At 39.9% G+C, this 20,080-nt stretch overlaps 1 protein-coding gene across 11 annotated transcripts in view; it reads left to right on the top strand.

The window, feature by feature from the left end:
• SEMA4D (semaphorin 4D) overlaps positions 1-20,080 on the top strand; it is a 98,706-nt gene that overhangs the window by 43,218 nt on the left and 35,408 nt on the right. For 8 of the 11 annotated variants that reach the window (XR_010031181.1, XM_063180361.1, XM_063180359.1 and 5 more), the window contains exons 2-3: positions 11,529-11,591; positions 19,520-19,912. Coding sequence is in view for 10 of the 11 variants with exons in the window: in XM_063180361.1 (XP_063036431.1) it covers positions 19,819-19,912 (94 nt within the window). In the remaining variant the exon portion in view is untranslated. Of the gene's footprint in view, positions 1-9,939; positions 9,957-11,528; positions 11,592-19,519; positions 19,913-20,080 lie in introns of those variants that run through there. The other 3 variants (XM_063180358.1, XM_063180357.1, XM_063180356.1) reach the window with 2 other exon arrangements.

The following is a 20,080-nucleotide window of genomic DNA, read 5'->3' as shown; positions in this document are numbered from 1 at the left end:
AAGCAACCAGTTTTCATAGTCTGAGAAGTAGTGGGAGATGCATCTTTGGTTCCCTGTGTATCATGAGTAATTTGGAGAACGTAGGTAAATGTCAGCAAGATGAAACTTTTATATCACTGCTGAAACATATGAAATAGACCTAATTCTTTAGCTTGTCATAAGTTTGTCATTGTTTTGGTGAGTGTTCATTTTGAGCAGTACTTTCAAATGCTAACACCTGCTGAGGAGTAATGCCATTTACATCATCTAAGGCAGCGCAGCATGGCAAGTGTTTTGCTTGCATTCTTGAGGGAGAGGTCAACTGTTGTGAAATTGCATCACCATTTTCTGTCACTAAGGCACTGGATATGCCACCAGCCTTTCAGAGCATGTTAGATTTCAAAAACTTTAACTTACTCAGATACTTCTGAAGTGCCATGGCTCAAAAGAGCTAATGATAAAGTGCTTAATGCCCATTGTGTTAGAAAGATAGAGAAACTGTTTGAGCATAGATACTGTGGTACTTGTATTTTTTTCTGCAGAGTGACTACTAGTTTTAGGCTTTCTCAGAGAGCAATCAGGGAGGTTTTGTAATCAATAAGGAGCAGCTTGTGTTGTGCCTTAAGGTGTGCAGTTGGCTGACATTGCTGGTGAGCAACTTAGACCATCGCATGCAAACTCTAGTGCAGTTTCTCATGTGTCACTGAACAACAAATCTGTTGTTAAAGACTGTTTTGCCAAGCAGAAATATGTCTGCAGCCTGTAAGAATAAGGAAGCTTAAATGAAGCTTGCTAGCAAACAGTCCAGCAGGAGACAGGATTCTTACCAACAAAAATAATGAGATTTGTCATTCTGTCTTAAATTGTAGAGGAGCGGTAGCAAAGCAGCTAATACAAGGATGTTAATCTGGAGTACTGATTTCAGTTTGTAGTGTGTACACTCATGGTTACCTTGGATGACTTCTAATAGATCTGCAAAAGCTACTTAAGAAAAGCAAGCTGATTGTTAGTAGATTTAAATTCTCAGTGCAAGTCTACACATCCTATAGGAAACTTGAAGATTAGTGGTTTTCAGTTTCTAAAAAAAAAAAAAACCTAAAATTTCTGGATTCAAAGAAGTATAGGTAATAATTTGCCAGAAAGAAAACTGTGTATCAGAAGTTGCTCCACAAATTCTGGGTTCACATTTTAATAATGGGACATTGTTTTGGGTTTTTTTTTTATTATAAATTCTTGCAATAGTTTAATATTTCAATTAGAGAAAATTGGGGGAAGTGTAGGGAGAGTGAGAAGGAAAATAATGCTTTAGTAAGCGTCATTCATTTGTTTACTGTATTAAGTCTGCCTTTATCAAACAAAAATTAAAACCAAAACAAATGATGAGATTTTTAGCAAATAAGCTCAATTGCAATCGAAATTTAAATTTAGAAAATTAATACATCCACAAAGAACTTTAACCTTAAAAGTTTAATTGATTTGAATTAATATAGAAGGATGATGTTTGTTTTCCTTTGTAGAAAGGGCCTATTTATTTTATAGGGTATATGGGGGCTTTTGTTAGTTTTTTGCTTTATTGAGCACACTTTAAAAGAGAAGGGTGTTTTGTGGCATAGAATGACATTTGGAATATAGACAGTGAAGGTGTCCTCCCGAGTCCTGTCTCCACTTGTTCTGGGTTGTGCACCAAGGAAAGGGGATATAGCAGTCTTAAGGATGTTCTTCTTTGCATGCTTTCTGGTAACATGTCACCAGTGTCTGACGGCCACAGAAACTTCTGAAGGGGTACAGGGAGGCAGCTAATGGCTTGAACACCTCTGCAGAATCTGCTTCACAAGTGACATTAATTGCCACTGAATTCTCTGACATATCTCTCTTGTTTGGGATTAACTTTTGCATTTGGCTCAGCTTAACCTAATTTTTCAACTCTGACATTTGAAATGTGAAAGCTGTAAGTGTTCTGGGGTGGGAATCTCTGGTTTGAGATAAGACATGAATGGTGGTTGCTGTGGCATTTGGAGGTCAGCATTGCCAGGGAAAGCTTTGTTTCTTTGTTGAGCCCTAAACCTTGTAGGAAGCACATAAATCTCATCTTGCCTCTAATGCCTTTGTGTAATTTTTCAGTTCTGCTTTTCTGTAATATTAAAAACCCTCAAATTTAGCTTTCAACGGCTAGAAACTTGTAGTAATTATCTGTTTTATCAACAAAGTTTGAGGCAGAACCTCTGTGGTGTGCATATCTCCTATCTTTCCTCTTAAAACATCTGTGATAGTGCAAACAAGGTTTTTGAAGTTAATCATCGAGTGTTACAATGACTCTCTCTGCGGCATTTCATTTGGCATAAGAAAAAGCTCATTTTAGGCTTTGCAGGAGTTAAAATCCCAGTAATGCTCATGAGAATGTTCTGCGAGCAAATCTTCTATTAATCCTGTTCCTGACATGCTCCCACATAATTTGATGTGAAACCTGAAGCACTTGCACTGAAAGATCTGCACCTGCATTTTTGGATATACAAAAAGCAGTAATACGGGCACAAACTGATACCCCCGTTACTAGGTAAAGGTCAAAATGACCTTTGCATTATTAATATCAGCACAAGGGTTGTATTGAGGCAGGAACAGTTATGATCAATGCTGTATAACCCCACAGAATAGATGCAACAGCAAATGATTAATCACTGCATTTGTGTCAGAGTTTTGTCTTTTTTTTTTTTCAAACTCCTGAGTCAGTCATTGCTGAGTTGTTGCTGACTGAGTTCTGCTTATGCTTAACAAGTTCTGTTCTGTGCAAACATTTTTGTATTTGCTGGTATCTATAATTTCTCTGTATATCTTACAGAAGAGTGTAGACTCTCTGGCTGTACATAGTTTAAAAAACAGCAAAGGTTATTCGTGAGCAATGGTAAAATAATCTAAGGATGATTTGTAAAATCCATGTCTGTGCTGTCGGTGGAAAGCACTAGCAGTGTATTTCAGAAGTATGGTTCTGTTACTTTTCAGCATAAAAATGGAGTTGGTTGATGTAGAGTTTTTAACACAGTAAAAAAGGATAGTTCATTTCTGACCTAGCCAAATCTTAAACATAGCAAAATCCCAAACCCTTTAAAATGCTTGCCACTGAAGCTGTTTGTGTTAGCTATATCTGTTAGAGTGAGATGATAATTTCTTAAATTTCAAGGCTATTTTACTGTATTTCTTGCTTGGTAAGAAAACATGAGTTGCATTTTGCTGTTGGAGATGATCTCAGCTATTTTAAATGACCTTTGGAGTGTGTGGTGAATTCTGAATTTTGACCCTAGACCTGATGTGTCATGTTTTGAGTGAGGTTGGCTGGGACATGTGGTTGTGCGATGGGATGTGATCTTTGCCAGTCCTTAGGGACAGTGGAATTTCTTGAATATGCTAGCAAATATAATGGTAACACACTTGTGGCAAGGGTTTAAAGTGGTGAGAAGGAATTGTAGCTGCTTATCACTGGCAGAATAAAGTAAGTTGTTTTCATAATGATGTTGCAGCGAAAGAGCAGTGTTTACTCTTGGGGAAGTGGTGTTACCCTTGGGTGAACTTCTGTTCTTTTCAACATCTTTTTTAGCAGGCAGTTCTGCAGGGAGCTCCGTACCTGGTGGGTGCTATACAGCATTAGAGGGGAGAGCTGCATTGTGTCTGTCACAGGCCTAGTCACACACAGCCCTCAGACGTTCAGGGTTTTCTTTCATGGACCAAGATCTCTCATCTCTTCCTCATTTTTTCTTATTTTGGTCCTGAGATGAGGCAAGGAGGACTTGGAGTGAGCACTTGGCACTCCCATTTTTTCCTCCTTGCCCAAGGAAGACACAGACTTATGTCTCCCATAGTGTCGCACTTGTATTTCAGTCTGCCACAAGCTAGCATGGCTGCTGAAAGGGACGCTATGCTTGGATTTAAACTCCCATGATCCAGCCCCTCCCCAAAGCAGATTTTTAGCTCGTGGAAGTTGATAATTTGGCCTCCGTGATCAGTTTCACACTGGTGTAGGTCTGGATGGGGAGTTATGGATGGAGAGCAGAGGACGCAGAAGCAGCCAGAGGTGGGGATGGCTTAAGTAGGTAGGCTTGGATGCCTTGCAGCTCTAAGGAAGAAGAGCAGTTATCTTGCTTGTTTTTCCCAGCCCTATTTTGGGGACCCAGGTGATGATTGTTTTAAGCCATTCACCCTGGCACATTGCTAAATTTATGATAAGTGTCTCAGACATTCATGTAATTTATCAACTGGTATCTAGGACCTAAATGTGCTGTTTTAAAAGAGTGAATTATCTCATCCTGCAAGTTGAATACTGCAGGAGAAAGAGGAAAAAATTGTTACCTGGTGGTAGACCAGGTGTGAGGGCTGAGAATGTCAGACTCTACTTGTGTCAGTGCAATGAAACTTGAAAAACGGCATTTCTTCTTTATGCTGTTGCAGTGGTATCTGAAAATAGAGCTTCACATTTGTTGTCTGAAAGTCGAGTATCAAAGAATGGGTATGGAAAGCAAAAATAAGATGTTTCTGTTTATTTTCATTAATGCAAGGGTAATCAGACCTGAGGGAGATTACCAGTTTTATAGTATATTGTTGTTGTTAATTATTTATTTTTGTATCAGATTTTCAGTGGAAATAAATTTATAATCCAAAACTGCATTTGCTTTGAGAAGATGGCCTATATGACTTTATCGCATGAATGGGTGACATGAAAAAAGGAATTCAAGTTCTGTGTAGGCCTTAGAGAAACCCAAGTGGTGAAACTTGCGGTGAAAAAGCAGCTTCCCAAACAAACAGCATATGCATAGAGGCACTGGCTTCAGCTTGGAGCATTGGAAAGAGAATTGACAGCATTTGATAGTGACTCTTCAGGTAACTGCCACAGAAATACAATTAATTGCGAAAAAAAATAAAAGAGGGCTTTACTGCACCACCTTCAGTGTGTGTAATGCCAGATGGAGGAAAAATTGCATGGATTTTACTGTTCAGGCAGCATGATTCATGTCAAATACAAAGCTGGATTTGTGTGGTTGGCAGTAGAAGCAGCTCTGTGGAGGGACAGGTAAAGCACTTGGCAATGATGCTCCCGTGCCCTCACTGCATCCAAAACTGAGAACTCAGAATTATTATCACAGACCTGTTTGGCATTTTGTTGTTGTAGTTCTTCATCCCAAATGTAACTGGGAATGTGGTACAGGTGGATTCAAGAATGTATGAGTTTCTTGTGGTCCATTCTGGTTGCCTTGCTGTATTGAATGGACATGTTTTTGTCATGCTGTGAAGTGTTGCCCTAACCAGTTCTAGTGATTCTCATTATGATTTGTACAATTGAGCGTGAGAGGAAGACAGTTTCAAAGTGGCATGTGTGATAAAGCAGGTGAGGTGCATTATAGTAATATAAAGATACTCAGAACTAGAAAAAATGCTACCTGTTCATAAGTCAGAGGTGTCCTTGCAAAATTTGGAATACTTGAGGAAATCCCCTTTTGTAGGTTTTTAGGGGTTTTTTTGGACACAAACAATTTTGTTTTGGCTTTACAAAAAATGGGCGCATTCCACCTGTGAATTTTAATTGGGATTCTTTTTAATAGTAGATACCGCTGCAAGGTTCAATTTCTGATTTTTATATAGCCAAGGACAGTTAAGTTCTGTTTTCATTACTTCTCCACTGTTTTGAATAACTTGGTTCAAATTCCCTACTTCAGCAACCTTGTGCAACTCCCTCAGGGAGGCTGTGCTAGGTCTTACAAAACCAGGAAGCTGACTCTGGTTCCTTGAACTGAAGTTGCCTTTTTCTTCCAGCACAGAAGCTCTTTCTCAGGACGGACAGCAGGTAACCTCTTCCAAGGCTTCTCTTTAGGGTGCAGAATCTTTTGCTGTGCAGTTGAAGAAGTACTGGTTTGTTATTTTATGTGTTGAGGTGAAAATTTCTCCTCTTTTTCCTTCTGTTGCACATGCAAGAATGCCAAATAACTTTTGGGAATTAAAAAAAAAGAAAAAGGAAGGCAGTGTTTTGAATGTACTTTTAAAGTTTAAAGTTGGTTTTGCATACTGTCCCTGAGCAGTGCAGGGTGTTGACAGTGTGTAGGAATATGTGTAGCCAAACAAGTTGATTGTTTTCAGTGGGCAAACTAGCCCAGAGGTGTTTTGGTAGTGAAAACTGCTGCTGTGTGGAAAAGGTATTTGTTGTATTTGCCTCTTCTGAGAGTCAAGAAACTTCAGAATCTGGAACCTGTCAGTATCTGGCATATTTTGTTAAAAACTGGCTTGAAAGCCTGAAAAACTAGAATCTTGATACTGAACTGGGTTTTTCTGCACTATCAAGATAGTAAAATAGTAATTTCTAAAGAACGTGAAAGATTCTTCATGTACTTTTCTTGTTGTTTTTTTTGTTTTTGGAGGGGGGGAATGTTTTTTGGGTGGTTTGTTGTTTTTTTTTGGGAGGGGGCCAGGTATTTCTCAAGTCAAGAGAGAAAAATACCAAGACAGCATTGAAAAACACTAAATATGAAACACTGTCAAATGTAGGTGTTTCTTAATCTATGCTCGGATAACTCTTAAACATATTCAGACTATCACCTGTCAACATGGCTAATGCAGTTTGTGTAAACAATCCAGAAAAGTAAAACCAGGAAATACTGTAGTATTACATAGTTTAACAGGAACAAAAGTTCTCTGAAAGTGACAAAACTTAATTGCTTATTTGATCTAAGCACTTAAGAAAGCAAGTGGTATAATATGCAGCATGTTGATCTTAGTTTTAGCTTTCCTGGGTTGGCATGTTGTCAGAATGAATATAGAAATAAGTAACTTCTCTTATTAATATTAGAAGATGTTTCTCCATAATTGGCAACTGATAGTCTTTTGGGTAAGACATGTGTTTTTGTGGGTCTTTGGGATTTTCTTAGCTCTTGATTTTCCTTTAGGTACCTTAGAGAATATCTGATGAAAGAGCAATAATGGAAAATGCAGGCAGAACTTAGACTTCTGTTTAGGTTTTTTAACCAGCAAATAATTTCCAGGATTGCTCCTTCTCTCATAGAAGGAGGAGACATGGATTACATGGGATTTTATGACAAGAGGAGTAGTAATTGTCTCCTGTATATTGATCTTTTCAAAGCAGAAAAATTGTTGATTGTGGAGGTGGTCACAGTGATCTCTGCTCTCCAAAGACTGTTTTTGTATTGACCAGAATATTGTAGTGTTCCTTCTGAATTTTTTTCCTTCCTAAGCAAAGGCTGTGTGAATACATAAAGATTTTACATATCCCTGAAGTGGTGCCTTAAAAAGAATAATCTCAAGCAAAAGTGCTGGTACTTGTTCCTTTCTTTATGCGTTTGTGCCTCCTTGTTTCTTCTCTCCTGTGCTGTGGCTGTTGGACTCACACGGTTGTGTTGGTATTCTCTACCTTTATTGGAATTTGGTTCAGAACCATTACTGTGTTTTTTATTAAACTGCTACCATGTTTTTTTATTAAAATATTCTTGTATTGATACTTGTATGGTATTGTAACTGGAAGAAAGCTGAAATTGTGAAACCCACTCATATCCTTTTCTGAACAAGGGTTGGGATGCATAGATACTATCATGAAAGCTCCTATTCAGTTTTATGGAAGTTAAGTTGCTTAACAACAGATTCTCTCAATATCCTTAAAAATGGAGAAACTCTCATCATGGCAGTAGCTGGCCCAGCCTTGATATTCTTATTTTGTCATTGGGATACAGAAGGCATTTGTAGCTCTCTGCCACCAGTTTAGTCTCTATATTTTTCTTGGCTTTTTTGAAGATGCTTGTGAGATCTGAGGAGTTCTGAGGTGACAGGAATTAAAACTGAGGATCCCAGCAGAGTTTGGGTGAGATGGAGATGTCTTTTCAAGATCTAACAGGAGTTTTTTCACTTCATTGTTTCAGAACAAGGTTTAGCATGGGTCTCTGCTTCTGGTTAAAGCTCATGTACTTATTTTTCCTATAATGTTTAGTAAAAGTAGACCAGCGTTGATAGGCAAGTAAATGGGTCTGTGAAATTAAGATACTTTTTATGAAAAGTAAACTTTGCAGGCAGGAAAGGGGGAAAAAATTTGACCTTTTCTCTCTAAATATTGTAGCACATTTGTTACTTGGTTTTTCACCCCCAGTGTCTTGCACAGGTGGTGCAGATATAATCACCAGCCCCATCCAGAATGGGATGGGGGCTGTGTCAGCAGCAGTTATTTTAGTGTTTCAGATCAATTATTTAAATGTAGTGATGGTAATGTGCACTGTTCTTGAAGTTTGTAGTCTAGCCTACCTTTTCATGTAATTCAAAGCTGTAAAACCACACATGGCATTAACAGGAAAGTTCTTAGTCGCAGACACAGTCTGTGAGCAGCTGTCTGGGCAGTCTTACTCATAGCTGTATATTTGCTTTATTGTGGCTTCCACATAAGCTTTTAAAATTAGTTTTTCTAAGAAAGCCAGTATGTATAGGTTGTGGCTGACTTGAAATAGAGGTAGCAAATACAGCTTTAGATTATCAGGGTATTTATCTGGAAATGATATTTCAGTAAGGTCAGTGTATAGTGCTGTAGCACAAGAAATGTTACCAAACTTAAAATTTGCCCCTATGGCCTCCCAAAGAGACTTCCAAGTAAAGAAAATTTGTTCATAAGCGAGTTTTCTTTTTTTCTTCTCTTAATTTAGAATCACAAGGACCTGGTTACAGCAGGCATGTGCTTGAATAGAAAATGAAAGAAATGCTCCTGATCTGGATCATAATTGATGTGCAGGGGAAAAGTAGTACATCATAGTTGTTCTTCAGATTTTTAATTTTTTTTTTTTAAAACAAGTAGGATACGACAGCCAGAAGTGCCTTGTAATACATTAATGTGGTTTGGAATTTGACAGATTAGGAGCTCTTCAAATAAATAAAGTGTATGCAAACACACATATATGAAGGATTGCGGATCTTTTATGAAAAATTTTGTTAAGGTGACTATCTCTTTATTCTACATAATGTATTCCAGGCTGTCTTTCATTTGTAATCCAGTAGGTGTTTTCTTTAATCTTTGAAGACTTAGTCACAGTTGTCAAAATAATGAGCTATTTGTGGTGTAATTTTTCTCCCCCAGCTTAAGTAATCATTGCCAGAAGAAACAGTTTAGAGGGGTGTTTTTCCCATAAGTTTAGACTTAAGTACTCTTAAAACCTGACCGGGCGTAAGTTTTAAGGATCTTCTGCAGTACCTGCTGTGAAGTATCACCTGTGAGGTTTGGGTCAAGCAAGAGCACCTGAAGCATGTCTGCCAGCCTGCAGTGCTCACATAGAGGTTTAATTTCATGCTCAAGTCCTAGTTGGATTAAAGGGCTTAATTATGTCATAGCTTCTGGCAAGCTGGGAGTAGTTTGTTGTGTGCAGCATGGCTACAGGTGGTGTCTTGGCAGGCAGGCAATGGCGCTGTGACCAAAGGAGAATGTGAGAATGAGCCCCTTCTTGCAAACCACCCTTCACCTCAGCCCAGCCACCCTCACACCCAGCCCCGTGCCTGTGGGCTTCTCTGCTGGAAACACTGGTGGTTACTGGCCCCTTCCCAAGGACCACACTGAGGAGGGATGGACTGTGTTTGGAGCAGAGTTCCTGAGCTGAGGTGGCACAGCTTGGAAGTCCTAGCAACTCATCTGCCTCCTTCCATCTCCGTGGTGATCTGGAGGCTGTTTGAGAGGTGGCCTGACCTCCAGCCACCTGCCTCCTGTCCCCAGTGACCTCAGATCATAGTTAGAAACCGGGAGCTATATGCCGAGACTTGAAAACCTCCATGTCAGGCTGTTTTAAGTAAGCCCGGAAAGTATACAGGTCAGCTGATTTCCTGCTAGGCTTTTCAAAGGAGTTTCACACTTACTGTAGCTATTCATTTAGATGCAACTGCTTTGTTACGGTGAAAGTGCTTGTATAGGCTGCTGGAAGGTCTTTCTCAAGAGAGGCAAAAGAGAATTTTTTTTTCCGCTTAAGGTACGTGAAGCTAAAATAGATGATTATAGTTTGCTCTGGGAGCATAAGCTGTAGGGAGCCATACTTAGATCTGAAAACTCCCGTAGCGATAGTGGCTGTGTTGATTGATAGCCTCTTGTGGCAAGCAGGAATTTTTTGTAAATTTTACATATTCACTTCAATACTGAGTAGCTAAAGCCATAGAGGTGATCTGATGTAAGTTGATTTGTGGAGAGCTTCATAACTGATCAGATGGTTTACAGCTTGCCTGCTCTAGTTTGTTTTCAACAGAGTGAAAGGTGGGTGGGGTTTTTTCACATCAAAAGTAAGTCAGTTACATTCTGCTACTGTTTGTGAAAAGTAGCCCATTGGTAATAACATGGATGGGTGTAATGGATTTTCATGGTGTATCTTGTTCAGAAATGATTGTGGGGAGAATTAAACTACCTTGCCCTCTTTATATAGTCCAAAAGATACTGAAAATACTGTTTTGTAAGCAAAAATGTAGCTGTTTGATGCCTTTTGCCATACTGGTAGCCACAAAACATGCGCTGTTGAAGGTCTCTGGAAAAGACCTTGTGTAGGCTCACCCTTACAGACAGACCTGCCATATCGAGCTGCTTCTTGTAATTGTCTCTAGCCTGTTTCTTTTGAGGCTTCCGTTTTCTGAGTCGTTATTATCTTCTGGGACAAGAATTAAGCCTTCAGAAGTGCAGTGGAGATTTTATGTCAGGTGTACCATCTTAGCACTTGCATCTTTAGGAACCCCTTTACTATTGACTATAGTGAAATCTGCTTCAGACTGTCAGGTGACCTGCATTTAAAAAACACTATGCCTTCACATGGCTCAGCCTTCTAAAAGTGCTTTGATGAACATTAGGAAATACATATGCTAAGTACAATCTGATGTAACAGTATTATGAGCCTGCATATTGGAAGCATGTAAAGTAGAAGAGTCTTGGGATAAATGCTTTGTTGTGTTCCGTTGTGATTGCTTCAGAGTGGCCCATTGTAGTTATCACTGTGACCTGTGATTACAGCAAAATAAATATGAGCGTGCTGGGTTTCATTGTCAATATCCAGTGCCACTTTCCTAAGCTGGTGCATAATGCAGTTCTTTAATAATGGAGGAAAGTGTTGGAACTGCTTTATATGAATTTAGTAAAGGTAGGTGTTTGTGGGGCTGGCTGGTGGCTAACCTCTCTCTAGTACATCCTGTACCATCATGTGAGGGGTCCCAGACTCTTACCAATATCAGTAATTGCTACTGCAGTGCAAGTACTGAATAATTTTGTGCTGGGTAGATATCAGCCAGCTTGGGATAGGACAAACAAATTGAGTTTTAAAAGGGCTGATGTGTCTGCTTTTTGTCAGGTCTGCTTAATATTTTTTTCATGTTAAGTGCAACATCAGGATCTTGGCTCATTGGATGCACATGTAGCAGTTCTGTTTTTTGTCAGGAATGCTCTACCCTGGAAATCTGGAAAAAAAAGCCAAACTTTGAGGGAGGATTTATTATGACTCCCATATCAGAACTTGCCCTTCAGGATTATGTGGTACTGATGTCAAAGCCTGTTTCTTACCTCTTTTCAGAAAGGACGTTTTTCTGACGGCTTTCCAGCTCTGGGGTGTGCAGGAGGCTCCGAAGGGTGGCAGGTATGTACATTGAAACCAGAGATACATCCCCACAGCAAGGGCGGCTGTGTTGGATTCATGGCGACTCTTTTGCAGGTGTCCTTGTTAGCAAAGCAGATAAATGTGTTTTAAGAATACTGGGGACTTAGTGCATACTGAGAAATATAAATCAGGATTGGATTATAAGTTTGATTTATTACATTCTTTTGCTTCAAGACCAAAATACTTAGGAAATTTCTCAGGAAAGGACTTCTTTCACTCAGGAACATACTCTGTATTTACCTGTTCTTTAGTTACCACTAAAAGGTCATTTTCATGGTTGCACCATCCTGTGTGATTTGTATGTATAAAGGGGTACTGGGCTTGCTTTTGGAGGTGTTTGACTCTGAAAGTCTTGTTGGACACCTAGCATAGTTGTTTTTTAAGGCACACATACCTGTTAATTTAAACATGCAGGTACTTTCACATGTGCCATTAGTTGCCAAGAGGCATCTTCAAATAACTTCAAATGACTCATTCAGTCCTATGAGCCCAAGAAAAAATGAGAGAGAAACTGAGCAATTTTTTTTGATTGTGACAGTATGTTTAAGTAGTAGGAGAAGATGAACTTCTGGAACTTTATTTCTTGCTTGGTTTTAACTACAACACTGTCACTGTCACAACCCAGGTTTAGTATTTGGGAGTACCCAGTCAGGCAGAAAAGGGTCTTAGAACATGCCCAGGGCAGCTCTTGGAATTCTGTGTTTGGGATAACTCAGCATCCAAGTTAGCTCTTTCTTGTTGCTCTTTGAAGTTGAATCCTATTCCTAGAGATCTACCCACAATAACCTTAAAAAAAAGGATTTTAATCTGTCTTGTCATTTTTTTTTTCATGTAATACTTTATCTTCGTGTAATCTTTGCCCACAGAAAAAGAACGTAGTAGTAAAAGAACAGGAATGTGAGTTTAAAAAATGTAATGGATCTCTAGCAGTGTCCCACTGGAGATAAATTATCTTCTTTAAGCACAAGCCTTAGTGTCCTGAGGACTGCTTGATGACATATTTATCATGCAGAAACAGAAAATACTGATTTCTGGCCTAAAACTGGGAATTTGTTTCCTCAACATTTATATTTTACTACTAGTGCACATCCTCCAGCAGGCTTTGTGGTAGAGATAAAGACCACACCAATTGTTTTAGGAATATTCATCTAATTTGTAATCATCTAGCAACTACAAAGTATTTTGGTTACAGTTCAAAAGGCAAATAATTGCATGCTCTACATGTATGTTAATCATAAAGGGCTACTGGTCTGCTAGTTTGAGGCTGTACCTTACCTCAGGAGAAGATGAATCCATATATATATTTTATAATAAAAAGATTGTAAATAATGATGTTTTTCATGAGACTGTATGAAAATGGCACTGTGCTTGAGGTTTGTAAAAGGGTGAGAACTAAAGCACCCTTTCTTCACAAACTGTGGTCTGAAATTCACAAACTATGTAAATAAAACTCAGATGTCAAAAGTAATTTGTGCACTTCTTACTTGTTGGAACCCAGGAAATTCCTCTGGCTGCCCTGGAGGACTCAAGCCCCTGCCCAGGGGGCTCAGAGACCTTGGCACAGAGCCCAAGACCCCTGTGCCTTTGATTTAGCCCTTGGAAAAACAATTACCAATTCTTTCATGAAGAATTACAAGCCACAAAAGTTTAAGTAGAATGATAGTGAATTTATCACTGGGTGGAAAAATAGAGTTTTTGGGGTTTTTAGCATGGGGATTCAGAGGGCAAGATGGAAGAATCTGGGTGTGTCCAACAGTTCTTCTTCTTCTTGGCCTCCCATCTTCTGCTGTGATTTTGGCACTTTTAGAGTAGAAGCTCGCTGTCTGACATAGATGGTAGGTATTGCAAAGTAATTGTAAATATTGTACATGTAGTTCTTACTATAAAAAGAGAACACCACCTCTGAGGGGGCAGGCAGAGTGCCTCTGACTGTCTTGCTGAGTGGACCTCAGCAGGACAGGAGAAAAAAAATTTATAAATAAGATACAATAAACAACCTTGAGACTGAGAAATGAGGAGCTCTGACTCCTTCTTTGACTGCCAGGCTGGGAAAAAAGACTTTCTGGTGTATCTTGGGGTCACTCTGACCAGCTAGAGTCCCAAGACTCACTGTGTAATCAAAATTACTCAAAATACAAATATTGCTAACTTTTCAGTTTTGGAAACAAAATTGAAAAAGAAAAAAAACAGGTTTAAGCAAAATCTCGTTGGATTTCTCTGGTTTGTTTTTCAAGCACAGAGCCTTAGAGTCTGTTCTAAAATAGGCATCAATAAATGTTAAAGCAGGCTTGTATTCTGTTAAAGCTTCAAAAGAACGTTATGTGGGGAGAACTTGGAATTTATGCTGTCTGACAGCTGAATACTTCAACTCACCCTTTTCTGCTGGTAGAAGCAATTCACTCAATAAATTTGCCTATCTTCACATATTGAGCTTCATATCCCTCATCATAGTAACTTACAAGTTACTCCTTGCAACTTTTGCAAATGTTTTCGGTTTTTTTGTTTGTTTTCTTCTTTTTTTTAAATTATCCAAAAGTAGTGGGATAGGCTGCCTGGCAAACCTGGCATGCACTCCTGGCATGGTTGTTTCACTCCTGGCAGTGGGAAGGAAGGGCGTCTTGCAATTAGTTGTTCTTTACTCTGAGATCCTCATTCTGCTGTCCCTTGACAATGAGTGATATGACAGTGATTTTATAGAGAGGTAGGGAAGTATGTGCTTTAAAGGGCCTTCCTTTAAGGAAGGTAGTCTTTTGTCTGGCAGCCTCACTGAGGGGGGCTGACATCACCTGTGGTCATGGAGCTGTGCGTTGCTTGTGTTGGGGAAGACAAGTGGGTGATGGCATGGGAGACTAAGTACAGAGTTGGATGAGGGATTGCAGGGAGAGAGAACCCTGTGGAGAATAATAAAGTGCAATACAAAAAGGGATGAAAATCATAGAGACACTTAGTATGGTTGGGGAATCATGAAGAGAGTGATGAAATTAGGCCAGAATGGCCAGTGCACCTTTGGCTTTCTTCAAGGGAGAGTTTGGATCCTCTGTGATGGTAATGATCATTTCTTGGGAATCACAAAAGTCCCAGCTATGATGCTGACTGTTTCTGGTGTGTTAATAAATTCTTCTGGTTTTAACCTTCATATACAAAATAAAACTAGATCCACTTAGCACTTTATGTAATACTGAGCCAAACTGAGAAGTTGCACAATGCAACTAAGTGTTTATCGGAAGAAAAAATATTTTGAAACAAGCGTTGCAAAATTGGCCATTTCCTAGCTTTGAAATTCCAGAATCTGGCTAGCTTGTGTGGTATTTGCTCGTGTAAGATACACACTTGGATCCAGCTGTACCATGCTGACTGGGGAAGGAGACACTTGCCTCTGGGTTGCATTACTTACAAAAAAACCTGGGTACTGGTGAGGGTTGTGGAATTGACATCTCTGAAAGATGAAATTTTGTGTTCACAAGTACTGCTTTGTGTGTACTTTGCCTCTGTGTCCTGGAGGATGAGAAGGATGACAGTCTCCTTCCCATGACTGGTTTTCCAGCTTCTCGCACTGCATGACCAGCATTTTGCATTTTTCCAGAAGGTGGACTTAAGTGCTGCTTCTTTGATGCCCAGTGACACAGGTGATGTGAGAGACAGATTGTTTCTGATCTTCGTAACAGTCATTATATGCCATTGCAACTCTCTGGTTTCAAAGCTTGTGCTAGTATTCCTTATTAGCAGTTATGCAGTCTGAAATTTTTCTAACAGCTTTGAATTTCTATACTTCAAGAGAGCAGAAGGTTGTTTCTACCTATTTCTCTTTCCATGCATTACAATTTTACATGTCAAGGGGAACGTTCACAGCTTTGAGCTTCCAGCTGTGATCTGCCAAACTGACAGAAGCCGCGTTGATTGCTTCTGCAGTTGCCCTGTTTTTAGTCACCATAAGTACAAGCATCACAGAAAACTCATTTTGCTCCATTTCATCATTACAAATTACATCGCTGATGCAAAATTAACATCAGAGTCCCTAAATTATGGATTATTGATCATTTACCTCAGAAAAGTGTTAACAGTTCTACAGAGAAGTAGACCTGTGGTCATTTTAATCAGAATTTATTCATGTAGCCAAATATTTCAGGTTTCTTTCTCCTTTACTTCTTCAGTGTACTTGTTTCCAAGCAAATTGTGGCTTATTTTTTTGGGACTAATGCTCAAAGTATTAGGAGACCTAACTTTTCAGAAATTCAAAGCACTCAGATCTAATCAAAGCTAGTGAGCGCTGATGGAACCGAGTTAATCTGGAAATGAGGCCATTGTCTAGGCCTTTTAATTTTATTTTTGTTTTACTTTTCTTTCTTGTATGACTTGCGTTATGTAAAAAGAGGTTCATATTAGATTATGAATGGCCTCTCACTGGATGTCAGTGAAGGACTTACTCCAGATAATTTTCAGCTCAGGGAAGGGAGGGGCAGGGGAGAGTAACTAAATTGAAGGCTAAATTAAAGGACAAGGTTCTGAGTGCATTTTCATCTCTATTTAAGTTATAGAAATAAGAACAAAGTGGGTTTTGCACAATTGGGTGTGTAGTGCTCACCGTAGTCATTTTGTAACATGCAAAATTTTGCCCTAGATCAAGTAATGTCTGACAAGTCAAATTTATTAATGTGAAAAAGGACCTTTCTTGCAATCTCATACAATAGGAATGAAATCACAGATTTCCATTTTGTATAGCCGAAGCAATTCTCAGTCCACACAGCAAAGCAGGCATTAAAGGATCCAGCCAGACCCTTTGTTTCCTTGGAAAGATAATGTAATATGTTTCAAGCTTCACTGTCATTTTGCATTTACTGAGGTAGGCGAGCTGGACTAGGAATGTTATGTGACTATAGAAAACTCAGGATTTTCCTTTACTAGGGCTTATATTTGCTAATTCTGTTTGAAAGTCAAAAAAATTTACAGGACTTCAGAAGTCTTCTCTGGAGTTGTCTCTGCTGTATGGTATTGTACATAACTGATAGCATTAAGATGTCCTGGCTGTATCTTTAAAAATAAATTAAAAATAAATTTAAAAATTACAAAATAAAATCAAGAGTTAATGGGGAATTGATTTTTACATGCAGTCTTTTCACTGACAAAAGATAGCATTAAGCAAAGGATTATCTGTGTTCAAACTGCTGTTTTCCTCCTTACATTTCTCTTAAAATAGAATAGCTAAACTGCGTGGAACTCAATAATTGAACTATTGTTCCCTTTTTAAACACTCACCTGTAAAGCTGTTTGCTTGCCTCAGAATATGTCATGCCTTGTAACTCAGATGAGTGGGCACTTCTAAATGTATTGGAGAGTAAAACCTGGAATTGCTTGTATATGATGATAAACATGAGGGATGAAGGACACACAAAAAAGCCTAGTAACTGAAAACATTATTAAAACCCAAAACAATTAATATGACCTGCTACAAACAGTTGGATTTGATCCAAAGTGCTTACCAAGAGCAAAAAAAACCATAAAAAAAATAGGAAGTTACAGGTTCAGCTTGAGCAAGTTACAGTCTTGTGTGGATGTTTTTCTTAGTAGAGAAGATATTTATAAAAGTAAATGAGATTTCTAAATCTTTTAATCTTGCCTGTGATCATTTATTAAAGCAGGTGTAAACACTTAAAATGTAGTTGCTGGTCTTCTACTTGGCCACTTTACTTAAGATCCACTGGCTGCACTTACAAGAGATTCCTTGCCTTTTCTTGCTTAAAACCACGTCCTCCCAGGGGAATCTTGCTTGTGCTTAGAGATGTTCTTGCTCAGGTTTCCCCTAGTCTTTTTACCTCTGGGTCTTTCCGGTACCGGTCCCTTCCTTTTCAGTGTTACTAAGTGGGCTGATGGTGGCTGGATGCCAGGCTCCCACTCTGCTGCTCACTCACTCTGCTGAGCAGCTGGGCAGGGGAGAGAAAATTTAAGGGTTCATGGGTAGAGATAAGGACTGGTAGAGATTTCTCCTCTAGTGTCATCATGGGCGAAGCGGGCTCTTATTAGAGATATGAATTGATAACATTACTGACACTATTAGAACAGGAGTAGAATGAGACCTAAAAAATGCCCTTAAAAACAACTTCCACCCCTCCCTCCTTCCCAAGCTCTACCTCCTTACCCCAGTGGTACCAGAGGACAGGGAATGGGGATTATGGTAAATTCATCAGCCATGGTTTATCCTGCTGCTCAGGGGGAGGAGTCATTCCCCAGTTGCGCCATGGGGTCCCTCCCACAGGAGACAGTTCTCCTTGACCTTCTCTGATGTGAGTCCCTCTCGAGGGCAGCAGCTCTCTGTGACCTGCTGCCATGCGAGTCCCTCCCATGGACACACAGTCCTCCCAAAACTGCTGCAGCCTGGGGCGCTCTTCCATGGGGTGCAGTCCCTCAAGGAGAGGCTGCTATAGCAGGGGAGCAGGGCCCCTCTCTCCACGGTTCTCTCACAGGGTCACAGCTTCCTTTAGCATCCACCTGCTCCAGCCTGGGGCTCCTCCATGGGCTGTGGGTGGATCTCAGCATCCCTATGGACTTCCATGGGCTGCAGGGGCACAGCTGCTTCACTTCACCATGGGCTGCACTACAGGTGGCAGGGGAATGCCAGCTCTGTGCCTGGAGCACCTCCTGCCTCTTCTTCAGTGACCTTGGGGTCTGCAGGGCTGTTCCTCTCACGTGTTCTCACTCTGCTTTTTTCTGCTCACGACTAAAACTGTTCCATCAACTGTGTTTTGATTTCTTCTTAAATGTGTTATCACAGAGGCCTTACTGCCATTTATAACTGGCTCAGCCTTGGCCAACAGCCCTTCTTTCTTTGGAGCTGCCACAGGTTGGCTCTACTGGATGTGGTGGAAGCTTCTAGCAGATTCTTCCATGAGCCACTTGTGAAGCCCACCTGCTACCAAAGCCAGGCCATGCAAAATCAATACACCTTCACTTGCCCTCCTGCTGGATAACCTCTAGGTATTACAGTCATCTTGTATTGTAGTGTCTTTTACTAGAGTCACCTCAGTGTCTCAGGCAGTGGTGGCATGTTGAAAATCTAGCATCTTGTGCTGTGCTGCAAAGGACAACATATTTTTTTTTCATCACCACCCAAGTGTACAGGCCTCAAAACCTGTTTATGATCAAGTAATTTATGAATGCACTCACTGCTTCTGGAGTCTTCACCTAGGAATGGTTGTAGGAAGACAGAAGGAGTGGAGTCTTCTAGAAGATGGTGTAGAAAGCATTGGACAGTTTTGTTTATTAGGACAGGCCTTTCATGGTCTGAGAGTAATAGTTGACTTGAAGGTGCAGTGACTTCCATAGTACTTTCATGGTACTAGCAGTTTCACTGTTGAAGTGTTTTCTCTCTTAATTTTTGTGTGGAGTGCATTGCCTCTTCGTTTCTGTAGCTGTGTTTTTACCCCTTGCACACCACAGTTAGTGGCATTATAGGAAACTTCACTAAAAAAAAAGACTTCTGTAAGATCCCAAGTATGGGAGGTACTGCAGATTGTGTAACCATTCTTACTATTAATGCTGCACTTCTCATGTTCTTTACTCTGTGATACTAATGGTTTTTGTTATCTTTGTTTATTGTTTGTTAAGAGAGGTGGGATTTTCTTTGACACACTTTGAAAGAATAGACTAGAATCAAGTTTTGTGCATTAAGTGTAATTGACAATTCAAAGTATTTACACTTGGAATTCTAGGTTGAAATGATTGCTTTCAATTATTGCCCATTTGTCATGTAATGTGTGTCTTGTTTTTAAGAATATGATTTTCACCAATTAATATATTTTGTGTCCAAAGTAAGATATGCAGACAGCTGTAGAAATACTGCAACATCAGTGCTATTTTCGGCAGTATTTAGTTTGCTTTCTCTTCTATTTCTTGCTTCCCTCCTCTCTCCACAGCATCATTTATTTCTCTGGTGAAACAGAAGAATGCGCTCAGTCACACTTCTCAGCAGCTCTGCAGCCTGTGGAGCGTGTGGGCAGTCTGTGTATGCAGCATCCTGGAAAATGTGCGTTCTCTTGAAGTGATCTGCTGAAAAGCACGTACTTGTACAGTTGTTCCAGCCTCCCTTGTTGTGTTGCTCTCAAGAGCTGAAATGCCTGGTCTCTAATACTCCCTGGGGTCTCCATTTCATCTGCCAAAGAAACACTACCTGCTGCAGTTACCCAGTGAACCCCGAAGAGCAGGGACACTGAAGATGGCTCTGTGTGCTTTTTATGCTGTTTGGGGTTTGTTGCTAGAAGTGGCAATAGCATTTGGCCCAGTGCCAAGGATCACTTGGGAACACAAAGGTAAGAGCAGAAATTTAAGTATGGTAACGTTGGACATTGCCACATCCTCAGGGTTTCTGTGGGATTTGACGCTCCCTGAGGCTTTAGGTTCTTTCAGCTAACTTGCTGTGAATTGCTCAGGTGTTGCTACTTTGCTCACCTTATGAAATTCGTAGGACCAGAATATTC

The sequence above is a fragment of the Melospiza melodia genome, chromosome Z, assembly GCF_035770615.1.
Source record: "Melospiza melodia melodia isolate bMelMel2 chromosome Z, bMelMel2.pri, whole genome shotgun sequence".
Classification (NCBI taxonomy): domain Eukaryota; kingdom Metazoa; phylum Chordata; class Aves; order Passeriformes; family Passerellidae; genus Melospiza; species Melospiza melodia.
This window is presented reverse-complemented; position numbering and strand designations above follow the sequence as displayed.